Below are 12,508 nucleotides of genomic sequence, written 5' to 3'. Positions count from 1 at the left end.
TCCAGAAAAGGATCTAATTTAGGCAAAAAATTGTATTTTTAGCTACCCTACTGCCTTTCCAAAGAACAGCTTGCGTCTTTGGTACTACTCCAGAACTACTTGCTTATGTTAATAGAGCAATGTTGGTAATGGAGCAGCAAATGAGTTCAACATTTTGCTGCACATAAACTCAGTTGAGTTTCAAATGAAAAGAGAGACTGGGAGGAGAGGTGATTTGTTTAACTTTCAATAATCTTGTGATTTATGTGAAACTTGGGGTTCTGGCAACTAGCTGAATCTTTAACATTGATTCCCACAGTACAGTTTTCAGCTTTGTCTAATTAAAAAACTTAATTTTATCTGTTCCTTTACATACACAGTCACAATTACATAAAGGGGCATCTTGAAGCGCATAGCACACATCACTTCCTTCCTCTCCATTCCTGCACTCTCCCGTGGTCTCCCTTGCGATAGCATTAATAAACATATAGGTCACAGAACATGTTCCTGGCCAAATGTGTAGCGAAGCAGACACTTTATATACAGTAGTACAGCTTAAGGCAAAGGCAGAACTGCTCTCTGATATACTAAAGTGATTAACGTTCAGTTTTGAGTTTTGTTGCACCTCTTGTGACTGACAATTTGATAAACTGATGGGAATGACGACGACTCTGCCTTTACAGCGCATATTGGAAAGGACCTCATGCCATCTCAAAGAAACCTGAAACTCAAAATATAATCAAGCAAACTGAAACAGCAAAAATCACAAAGGCACAAGAAAGAGAAGAGTACTGCAGTGCCACACAGCCTGTGGGTGACTCTCAGCCTGTGGCACCTGCACTGTGTCCAAAACACAGTGTGGCTGAATCAAAGGGTTTGTCAGTTTTTCAGATATACCTTGCAAGAAACAGCTAGCTGAACAGGTGCTGAACATCACCTAAGCTCCCTTACAGAGGAAACCCTACAGAAACGTAATAAGGATGAAACTGTTAGAGAGTAGTAATGAATGTCGGATTGAAGTACTGAGCTAAGTGTCAGAAGACAAGAGATTAATTTCTGCCTTTATCGTAAAATCCCCATGTAGAAATGTGTGGATTAAATGGACTTTTCAGGTTGTTTGGACCTTGGAACAGGTAGAGATTTTCAAACTATCTACAATCCCACAAGAAGCAATATGGAGTAATGTCTCTAGCCTCTAGAAAAAACAACTTCAAGCAAATGTTGAGAAGGTCTGAAGAGTTCTCCCCTTAATCTTTCTACCTTTCTCTTGGCTAGGCCAAACAGTTTTCTTTCAGGTGCCACTATGGTAAACCAGCAACCATGCACCATGCATGGTAATGCTGATGAATATTATATGTCTGTTGTACGGCATATTTATTCTATGTATTCTTTGACTTCAATGAACTACCATTTGCCTTTCATGAACTAAGTTTTAGAATTCTGCATTTTTAAATCGGTGTGACCAGCTGAATGGTCTCACTAGTCATTGCCTGTTTTACAAGTGCAGAATATTGCCTTGGATAAGTAAACAAATTATTCCAGTATTTCTAATAATTTTTTTTGAAACTAAGGTCTTGTTTATAGTAAAATCTGATTATATATACATTTTCAAATTTTCCTTCAGAGCCTGTAAAAACTGCAAAACTAAGCAGTTTACCTTTTAGTTTCTTACACTGCATTTAACACAAGTTTAGTGGGTCGTGCTATTTAGTGAAATGCCAAATAATGTCATTTGGAAGTTAGATTCTGCTCCTTACAATTCCGTAAGAGCTATAAAGCAAGTTCCAGTGGCTCTTTTAAAATATTTCTGTAAGCACTGATCAGGTGTGAAAACAAGGAACTAAGAGAGGTTTTACAGATTAAAACTAGTGGATGATATTCGGATGTGGTTAAGATCATGTAATCTAATCCTGAAATTTTATATAAAATTAAAGCATTCATCTTAATGACAATTTTACCCTAGAAGCAGCTATTTAAACGAGCAAAATGTTTCTTTGCAGTTTTAGGAAATACCATGAGTAAAACTTTTATTAATCAGCAAACAACACGTGCTCTTTAAGTTAATTATTGGACAAAGAAAAGTGAAGGATTCTCAAAACTGTGCTTGATGTTTGACTTTTAATGAAGAGCAGAATAAATGAAAAAGACTCTACGTGACCTACTAAAGACATTGTAATGAAGGGTATAAGAAAGCTACTTTAAAAGAATGAGATAGATCAAGCAATCCTATTTAGATGGCATAACTTCTCAGAACTGCTTCCAGCCCAGCAAAGCCTAATACACCATGGAAGGCTCTACAAAACAAGATGAACTAAAGCCATCTTTGAAAGTAAACACAGAATACAAATTCTATATTTAATAGGGATATGACTGATAAAGGAGAGGGAAAATTGAACTGGGATCTCAGGGTCTTACCATATACGACTGTTCAGCACACCTCACTCAGCCCTTTAAAGCCTGGCACATGAACTGTGCAATACGATTGCAAGTTGCAACCATTTACACAGGCTGTGTACGTGAGAGCATGACCCTGGCCTTTAGCACAGAGCAGAAAAAATATTGCTAAATACCCTCCTCAGTCGGCCTCTATGCTTGTGCACACAGGCACAGTAAGTTGTTTTGCAATTCACATGCACCAAGAGCCCACAGGAGAAAGTTCTGGTCTGCTGGGCCATGCTCTCCACCGTGGGCTTCAGTGGGATGTGGAGTGGGACTGAGACTGCCTGTTTGCTCCTGACGCAGGCGTTGTGGGTCACCACGTCTCTCCAGAAGGCCACAGCTCGCTGAGACTCGTTTGTTTCAAAAGAAATGTAACAACAACACTTGACAACAATGACAGCTGAAGTCTTTCTGAAGGAAAATGACTCACGAAGAAAGTGTGTATAACCCTCTGTTCTTTAGGGACCGGGAATTGAAAGACTTTTGCTCACCTCCCTCGTTATCCTTGTTATCGGCACACGCAGTTTCCATGGCAACGTTGCATCCAGGCCCCCTCCAGCCGGTCTGGCAGACACACTGCCAGCTGTTCTGACCCAGCGTGCATCTCCCATTGCCATTGCACAAATCAGGGCAGCCATCTGGTTGAAGAAACGGAGAAGATAAGTACAAGACGCACTCATTCACACTGCCACTCAGACTTCTGACAATATTACTGTGCAGACAAAAAGGCTCATTCCTGCTGGTGGGACGAACACTCTCCTGGCCCAGAGCCACAGCCCTGGGTGGAGGAGGGTAAAGAAAGGGGATGCCTCAGAGAAATGGGGATTTAACTCAAGCCAAAAGGCAGGAGAAGTACTACCATCAGCCATAGCACGTTTTAAGAACCCTGTAAAGGTTCTTGAGTTAGCAGAAATTACAGTCTGCCGACAGAAGATCACAGTCCGTTATTTCCCCCCACTGTATGTGTGTGATACACATATATGAGGGAGAATGTCTTCTTCAACAGGCATGCAGAGTGCCTTTTGTATTGTGTATTCCCTAGTTCTCCAGAGCTTCTCTAAACACAAATTTTAAATAAGTAGTTTTGAAACTATTTTCCTTCTTCAACAGTAATTTTAAAAGATCTACTTATTTAACACTGTTTACTTACATTATGACATAACATTTCATGCTTTCTGAAAGGCACCTTAGAATAGATATCCCACAAAATATGTATGTTTTGAATTGACTATGGATATGACGTGGCTTATTGTACAGCAAGAGCTGAATTAGGAACAAAAATATTAATTAGCTAAGGTGCTTATACGTTCTGACAAAATGTCCATAGGTAATAGAAAACCGCGACTGTTTTTTCCTGAAACTAAATGAGTCTCAGGAGGCACTACTGTATCTTACCGAATAGTCATTATGAAAATGGGTAAGAAACCCAAATTCCAGCCTTGGTATATACAAACAAATCCATCAACACCCAATCCACACAAGCATATGTATTTGCCTGTGTAAGTGACAGATGTTTTGAGAGTCCTGCACCAGACCTCTCATAGCACCTTTTCATTAGTCTAAGCAGGAGGAGAAGGCTGTGTTACCATACTGACAATAGATGTTGGATCCCAATCACTGACAAACTCTCTTGTTCGGGTTGTCAATACAGTCTAATCCTGCCATCTCTACAACCACCAGCGAACGTGGAATAATTAATCTCATTGCTGTTGGTATTGGGCAAAAAATTTAATCTCAAAACAGCTCACAAAGCTTTATGGTCTCTCATTTTCCCCTCCACCAGCAGTGATGGGTCACTGTCAGCATCAAGATCTGCAACTGGATGGGTTAGTCCTATGCATCTGCCACTGTGACCCCAAGCTGTGACTAATTAAGTATTCCATTCCCTTCCCCAGGCACTTTAAGAGCACCAAGGAACTAATGAGTAAGAGCGTGTACACTTTTCACCAGCTGTGAGTGAGGAAGGCAGCAGTGAGAAATATCCTGAAAGTGAATAAAAATATTTTCTTTGTCTGAGCAGCACCACTTCAGATGTGCAGCACTGGAGAAAGACTAAGAGCACAGTATGTTGCTTTTGTGCCCCTTGGCCTCTGCAGGTGACCAGCAATAGAGGCAACTGTCAAACTGCACAGCCTTCACACTAGTGCTGAAAGGTTGAACAGCCTTCCAGAAATCACTAATTTAGACTGCCTGTGTGTTTCAACAAAGCTGTTCAGAACGCCACAGCTATGAGTTTGCCTCTTCCTCTGCCTCCCAGCTGCCTTTGCTGTAGCCAGGTGATGTTAGAGAGAAGTTCCTCTGACCCCATACTGGTTTTCACACTGCTGCAGGAGTGTCCAAGTTGGGAAAGCAAGCTGCTTTCTATTCCTGGTACTCATACAACTGGTATGACAAAAATGTAAGCATTCACTTTTACTTTTCCTCGTTGGGTTGTTGCCTGATACATTCATAGTGATTAATTAAATGTTAATAGGACTAAGTAGTTCACAGCCACATTAATTTTTGATGTAATTCTGAAAGTTTCCTTTACTTTTTTTTTTTTAAATTAATGCTGGTCTTGTGGAAGGTGCTGGACTGAGACCTCTGAGACCTCAGCTGTCCCACAGAAAAGTTTCTTTATAGATAACAGCAACCAAAGTTCCTGTGCATTGTCCTACCAAGGTGCCTGAACTTGCATTGTTTCTAGCACTGGCACAGCAGCTTGTTCTCCACCAATGCTCTGTAGAGTAAGATACCAAACCTCTGTGAACAGATCCAAGACCATTCAGTTAATTTTACATAGAAAGCTATCAGCAGATAGAAACAAGACCTAGAAGTTTTATTTCAATGCTGTTGTGTATTAAAAAAATACAGGGTCCCTTCACTTAACTGTTTGGTTATTTTGGCATTGCATATCTTAGCTACAAAAAATTGCATTTACTTTTGCAGCACAGATAATATATTTTCAAGGCATTTATTTTATCTCTTTCACTTGTCAGGTTGTTTGAATGACCAAAATGATAATGTTTGAGGGGAGGCATCATACTGTAGGACAAACTATTTGTTTTAATTGAGAAAAAATACTAATTGTGACTATAAACACACAGTTGGCTTTATGTTGGACAAATATGTACATAGCATTATAGTCTGTTAGATCAAAATTTGTTCTAACAGCCTGTTGACCAACTAGACAATGGAGCTCCATTTTGGTCTATTACTAACAAGTTTTATTCTAAAAAACTTTGTATTTAGGCAGTGCATTTAAATATCACTACACATGCACGTGTGCAGTGATTAGTGCTGATGAGCAACCTCCACACACACAACATTTGCATGTGGCTAATGCGCCTTGATGCACTTCAGCAGGTTTGACAGTGCACAAAGTACAAAATGCCTAACTGAGGAGCCTTCCGAGACTCAGCAGATGCTCAGTGCTCACAGCTAGACATATGGGCTTTGCTGGAAACGCACACTGTGCGAAGCATATCCTGACACTAAAAGTGCATTGTTAAAGCTTGCTTTCATTCTCCAGTCCTAGCTCACACTGCACAGTGTATTACCTCCTGGCTGTCTTATGAATTCTCTCACAGAGTAAGGTAGTCAAAGAGAGAGTAAGGTAGTCACAGAGGGAAGGGCTATCAATATCTAACCTTAAGAAGTAATCCACCATGGTATGACGCTCTCAGCCACAGCACAGAAAAGGGCCCTTCATGCTACTCATCTTTTCTATGACAGTATGCCTAATGGAAAATGTCAAAAAGCTAGGTTAAGAAAGAAGAAAATGCTTGTTTAAAGTGCTATGTTGACAACCTATTTATTCACAGAACAGGCAGAGTATGGGCAACAGCAGTTCAAGTGTCTCATGCTTTTCTAGCGATGTCTCTGCACAGGCTGCTGCTGCTAGAGGTGAACACTAATGCAACCTCCTTTCTCTTTCAGTCTCCAACTTGCCTGTGGGGCTGGTACATATAAAATATATATATAAAATACAGGTACATATGCATTTACAATTAAAGCAGCAAGAAAGGTTTCAGTACTTTTTGCAGTGTAGTGTCAGGAATCCGTGACCAGCATTGTGAGGGACCACCATTGTAAGAAGGTTTCAAAATCAAAATACTAAAATTCATCCCTCTCCATACCACAGACAGATAAAATGCCCGGCATTCAAGTAAAGTGAATGCTGGAAGGCAGCGGTAAAGGAAAATGAGAAAATAAAGGCATTATATCTCTGGATCTAACAGAGAATGATGTAAACTGGTGTTTTGTACATGAGATCCCAGAACACTTTTTAGCATTCTCACGGAACAGAACAATCTCTATAATCTTGCAGTTCTGGAACACTAGGGCTAGTGTTTAATGCTTGAATTTACTTCCTCTCTCAGATTTTTTTCCAACTACCCAACTAAATTAGAGTAACAGAACAAATACATTAATGGATTTTATGGTGTTTCTTGCTTGTCTTTTTTCAAACAGGCTGTTACATTCTTAACTTGCTCACAGTTTAAAAAGCCTATTTCTTGGCAAGTTAATATACCACATCTACAGCAGTAAGTAGCATGAGAACGCTGACTCTCATAGATCACAACAAGGGCTTAAAGACAACTCTGAAATTTGGTACGCAGAGATTCAGCAAATTTATCTGTTTCGGTGCACAGGGACACTTGCCCCCTATATACCTACATTGTTTCTCACTACTTGAAAGCTCTTCACTTACATTTCTTCAGCTTATCCATTCCAATGCACATTGATGACAGTACATTACAGTGAAAGGAACTTTGGTGATGCATAGTACAAATGAATACTCAGTAACAACATGAGAGGACTGTGGCTTAAGAAAAAAGAGCCTAGTATCTTTTTTTCATAAAGTAGGTGATGTCCTCCTTCTAGGAATGAACTAGATTTCTGTCTCTTGACTGTGCCTGTTACTAAGAGGAAGAGGATCTACCACAAACGCTAAGTAAATAATGTAGTGTCAGAAGAACCGGACACTATTTAACAAAACACTAGGAGAAATGAGAACACGTCAATATAAGGGGGAGTATTTAGTCAACTACTACTACGTATCTACAATTATTACATTAATCTTATTTCTCATTATTAATATTCATGAGAAAAGGGATCAAAAGGTTTGAGACCTTTGGTTAGACACAATAGGAAAAGAAAGTTCCTGTCTGAAAGCCCTTATAAACCAGGAGAGAAAATGAGCTTAACATATTAGGTTTTTTTATATTTGTTCATAGAGCTCCACATTGCCACAGTCCATGATGCTGTAACGATACAAATCAAAGTGATTTTCATATCAACAATAGCAAGATAGTCTAGAAAACAACAAACATCGCTGTCACTGAGGTCTTTGTGAGCAAAATTAAGTCTACTGATTCCTCCAGGCCTATGTAAGTTTTATCTGAGAGATTTATTAAAAACTAAATTTAACAAGAAAGTCTGCAGAATCATTATGAATAGTAAACAAAATCAACATGGACAATGCTTGTTTCTAAGAAAGTGATAGTGCTGGATATATTTACGAGAGAATACTCACAGGTTTTACCTAAAATTAAATTATTCTGAGACTAAAGCATAAGGTGATTAATTTTTAACTCAGTAAATTAATTTCCAGTATCTAGACATTACATCAAAAATTCTAAGCTGATTTTGGGTAAATTCTGCACAGAGTTCCTTTCCATTTTACTGATATTCACAAACTCTAGGTATACAAATACAAATGTACCCAGCCACCCAGGCATACATAGATTTTCCTTTGCATAAACTACTTTAAAATTCTAAACAAAACATTTTAAGTAGATCAAAATATAAAGACACACAGTCCAATGAATTTGTGGTTTCAGTCTAAACAATAATCATCAGAACTCCCAGTTATGGTGGGGCCAATCACTCTGATAAAGAAGGAAGGGAAAGGGCAACCAGGGGGAAAGAAGTTACAGAAATCTTGTTCTTTTTAAAGTTTTCAAACTTTGAAGGAATAGGTAGCCTCCTAGCATAATTAAAGAAGAAGGGGAATAGGAGAGATGGAGGGGAAAAAAGTAAAATGTCTCTAGGTGATATCTTGTAACCACTTAGAGAAGCAGATAATGTTTCTAGCCTCTAGTCAGTTTGTACATGGAAAATTAGATGTAAATCAAGATGTTACATCTTCTGAGTCCTTCTGATCCATAGCTGTCTATCAGTCATCTATCCTCCAAACAATACCTTCAAGCAGATAGAATGTGTTCCCAGCACCTTTCCCCATTTGGCGCACATACAGTGCAACTATAGCCTGGAATGTAGCATCTCCTGTTTATCTTTCTGCCTAACCCCATTTTACACATCCTTATCCAAAGCCTGCTGGCAGTCAGTTGAGTCTTTTCATTGACTTGAATTGACACTGGACCAGGTGGTCCTCTGAGTGAAGATGCCCTGCAGTAGAGTATGTTGTACAGCACAGTTCTCTCACTCACAGGATACACATGAGTTTCAAGGGGAACATTTAAATTACAGCTAAATCCTCTTCATTATAGCTGTTAACTACAGAACTGTAGCACATAAAAGTAGTCAAGGATATGATGGTACCTACAAAATATAGAGAAATGACATAAAAGCAGTAATTATAAACAGCCTGTTTAATTTGGATTTTAGATTATAATCACTGTTTTAATATTTTCTGTTCATTCCTTCAACAAGGTGCTGGTATGCCTATAGCTATCTAGCAAATAATAAATGAGGTACATAGAATGAGGTACCTAGCAACACTGAAAATAAAATTATGCTTTTTATTTGCTATTGTTATTTTTAATCCTTCCATTCCAAAGCCTACAGGGCTTAGTTAAAGCCAAAGAAAGGGCACACAAATGAAAATGACAGACAGTATTATGGTAGGCACACACAAGTTACAGAGTAATATTTCAACTAAAATAAACTCAAATCCAAAACACGTAACTAAACATAGGTCAACGCAATATAATATTGGCTGAGTGAGAGGTGAGACCCCCTTGAGTGAGTTTGTACAGTTCCAGAACAGGCGAGAGCCATGCAGAAGCACTAGCTCAGGTCGTCGAAGCAGGACAGTCACACAGATTGACAAATTGTTAAGAATTAGCCCAGCCTTTCAGTGTAATAAAAAGCCAAATTTCACTGCTCAAATACCACAGCAGTGCTGCTTGTGGTTCCAGAGAGCGCTCACACAGAGCAGGAGCTTCTCCCCGGCACTGAAGCATTTCTAACCAAGATGACATGACTGGACTCCTTGGGTTGGTTTTTTTTTATTATTTTTAGTTTTTAGAGAAAACTTTTTTTAAAATTACCCAATACACTAAGTATTTCTTTAAGCCAGATATCAAAGGAATGTATGGAATAAATAATTATTTGCAGATGTGTTTGGGGAGATGAATACATGCCCGAGTTAAAATTAAAGAATGGTCCAGCTACAATTTTATTTATTGAACAGGCTGAAAAGAATGGAAAGGCCAAGATGCAAGTTTCAAGAATCCAGAATCCTGATTTCCACCACCCTAATACTTTCTTTGCAGGCAGACAATTATGAATATTAAGTAAGGTTCCTTAAATTGCCTGGGATATGTAAGACATAACAGAATGTCCTTCTAAATTCTATTTGCTATATATCTATGCTATTTCTGTCTTTCACCTGTAAAGGTAAGAATTCAGAGAACATCCAGCTTTCCAAACAAAATAGGAAAATGTAAGAAAAAAACAATGTGACTGTTTAGAAGAAAAGAAGCAAACCTCACACAAAGGGGAACTCCTGGTATTAAAAAGGAAGTCTCAAGAAAAGTCACTTGCATCTTTCTGAAGAAAAAGAAAATACTATAAAAAAGATACAGACAGACAGACACACACAAAAAAAAGACAGAGGAAAACTCATGTTACAACATAGGCCACAAAAATTTGAGACTGAAAAAACCCCACGGGCGTCAGAGCATCATGCCTTGTTAACAAGGGATTTTTCCCAGCAGTACATTCTGTTTTATCCAACTTCATTTTAAGCTACTCAAGCAGATGGGCTCCCATTACTTTCTTGGAGGGTAACACCCTTGAGGTCTCCCTCTTGTGCACAACCAACAGCATTCTCTAACTATCACCAGTTTTTGGTGTGACCTCCCTTCAAGCTGCCAACAGCTGGACAGGGAAAAGAGGGTGACAGTTTGTTCTACGCTGTCCTGAGACTTGAGGAAACCAAACAGAACAATAATCAAAAAATCCATGTCTGCTCAGAAGGTTGACTATACCTAAAGAGATTAAGCTGAGTCCAAAAATTTGGGCTATTTTTATACAAAGGGTGGTTTCAAGAAGGAAGGGAGATTGCATTGATGGGAACTTTAGTCATAAGACTGAGAAGCTTCTGCAATGCTAAGACACCAAGTGCTCTGCTGTAGCCAGGAGGCCAGATCTAGTCCTGCAAATGTGGGATATTTATGGGATTCTGTCTCCACACAGCCCCCACAGCATCCAGAGACTGCAGGCAGGGGTAAGGGATGGCGTGAGTGTGGTGTGCAGGCAGCGTGCTGTCTGCACACCCCGACATTGCTGACCTTAACATAGAAGATGCATCACATCCTGCACAGAAACCAACTCTGTGCACGGTGCTTATCGATGATCAGGTGATGATCATTTCAGATGTGTACCAGCATAAGCAAAGTAGTTACACAAAACATACGGACATAAGTAAAGACACTGCTGCAGCCCAAAAGCTACAGCATAGCTATATAGTTTCTTCTACAGCCTAAGCAGATTATTTGCTGAGATTTTGAGCAAGAGCTAAAATTTGACCCTAGTAGCACATTCAAGTTACACAATGTATTCCTTTCAAACAAGTCTCATATTCAACTCATATTCGTATACCCAATAAAAAGATACATAAAAGATGCAGTAAAATTTGTATTTAAGATAGCCGGTTCTTTCAAATTAATTTGACTGTAACAAAATCCATTTAGAATATTATTCCGGGTGAAATTGCATTCATAAAACCAGTAGCACAACCATAATCTTTTATTGCATTAATGTTTCTGGATGGGATACATGGACTGGCATCATCCTTTGTAATATGTAATATCATTTCTGCAAAAGAAGTCTTCTCAAGTTCGATTAATCTCTAAAATAACGTCTCTATAAATAGTTTAGTGGCAGTGTAATGATAGTGACCTATCAAGACAGGATGTGTAAATTCAGTCAATTGAAGAGTAACAAGCAAAATATTGACCTCTTATTTAAAAGAATATATAACCTAATTAAAATGTAATAACTAAAATCCCTACGTTAATCACAGTGTTATGGCAGGGAGTTTCAGTCATTCATTCATAAAAATTAGGATTCACGCAGTAATTGCTACTCAACCTCCTTGCACACAGTGCAATTTGCTTTTTTATTATTTGGAATATGTGGCAGCCATAGCTTTTCAAAAATATGCATTTGAACTTTTTTGAATAAATGTTTTGGTAAAGTCCACTTTTAGACATACTTATTAATGACAAAGCTTCAAGAGTCTCATATATGCTAACACACAAAGTTGTGTCACATTTCTATACTCCTTACCCATTCTATCCTCTCCATGTCATAGGAAGAGACAAAGAGGAAAAAATACAACATAATTCTTAGGTTAAGTGATATCTGTATCTGGCAAAAGGATATTTGATATTGCGCTGTCAAATCCCAGACATTAGATTTCAAAAGCTCAGTTTCATTTGGCTAACTGAAATTTATAAAATTCAACGTAAATTACCTATTTTTTCCTTATTTCAGAGAGAAAACAATGCAAAGCCCTAGTTTTGCAATTGTTAACAGCTAAGATGATATACGAATTCAGAATCATTCCCCGATAACTGAAGTACCTGTGGTATTCTATTCTAACTTTGGGGGAAAGCAAGTTATGTGGTTGGTTTTAAAGGTTTTCCTGGTTTCATGTTCCTTTATGCAGTTTTCATACAGAGCCCAGACAACAAAGGATGCTGCTACTCCATCCATCCCATGCTCCCAGCCAGACTAAGCTTACCGGTGGAGGTGGCATGGTGCCATGCTTATCCAAAGTTGAACCCAATTTAATGATATTCTGAATGCAGCCTGTATAAATCTAGAGATAAGCCCTATCCTTCACCTGCTCAGA

At 38.7% G+C, this 12,508-nt stretch overlaps 1 protein-coding gene across 2 annotated transcripts in view; it reads right to left on the bottom strand.

Annotated features, from left to right (window-relative positions):
- Positions 1–12,508, bottom strand: part of TENM2 (teneurin transmembrane protein 2) — a 632,063-nt gene that overhangs the window by 51,739 nt on the left and 567,816 nt on the right. For both annotated transcript variants that reach the window (XM_075102131.1, XM_075102132.1), the window contains one exon: positions 2,910–3,056. In XM_075102131.1, the coding sequence (XP_074958232.1) occupies positions 2,910–3,056 (147 nt within the window). The remainder of the gene's footprint in view (positions 1–2,909; positions 3,057–12,508) is intronic.

This window comes from Phalacrocorax aristotelis, chromosome 8 (genome assembly GCF_949628215.1).
Source record: "Phalacrocorax aristotelis chromosome 8, bGulAri2.1, whole genome shotgun sequence".
Taxonomy (NCBI): domain Eukaryota; kingdom Metazoa; phylum Chordata; class Aves; order Suliformes; family Phalacrocoracidae; genus Phalacrocorax; species Phalacrocorax aristotelis.
Note: the sequence above shows the minus strand (reverse complement) of the source record. Positions and strands in the feature narration are given on the sequence as shown.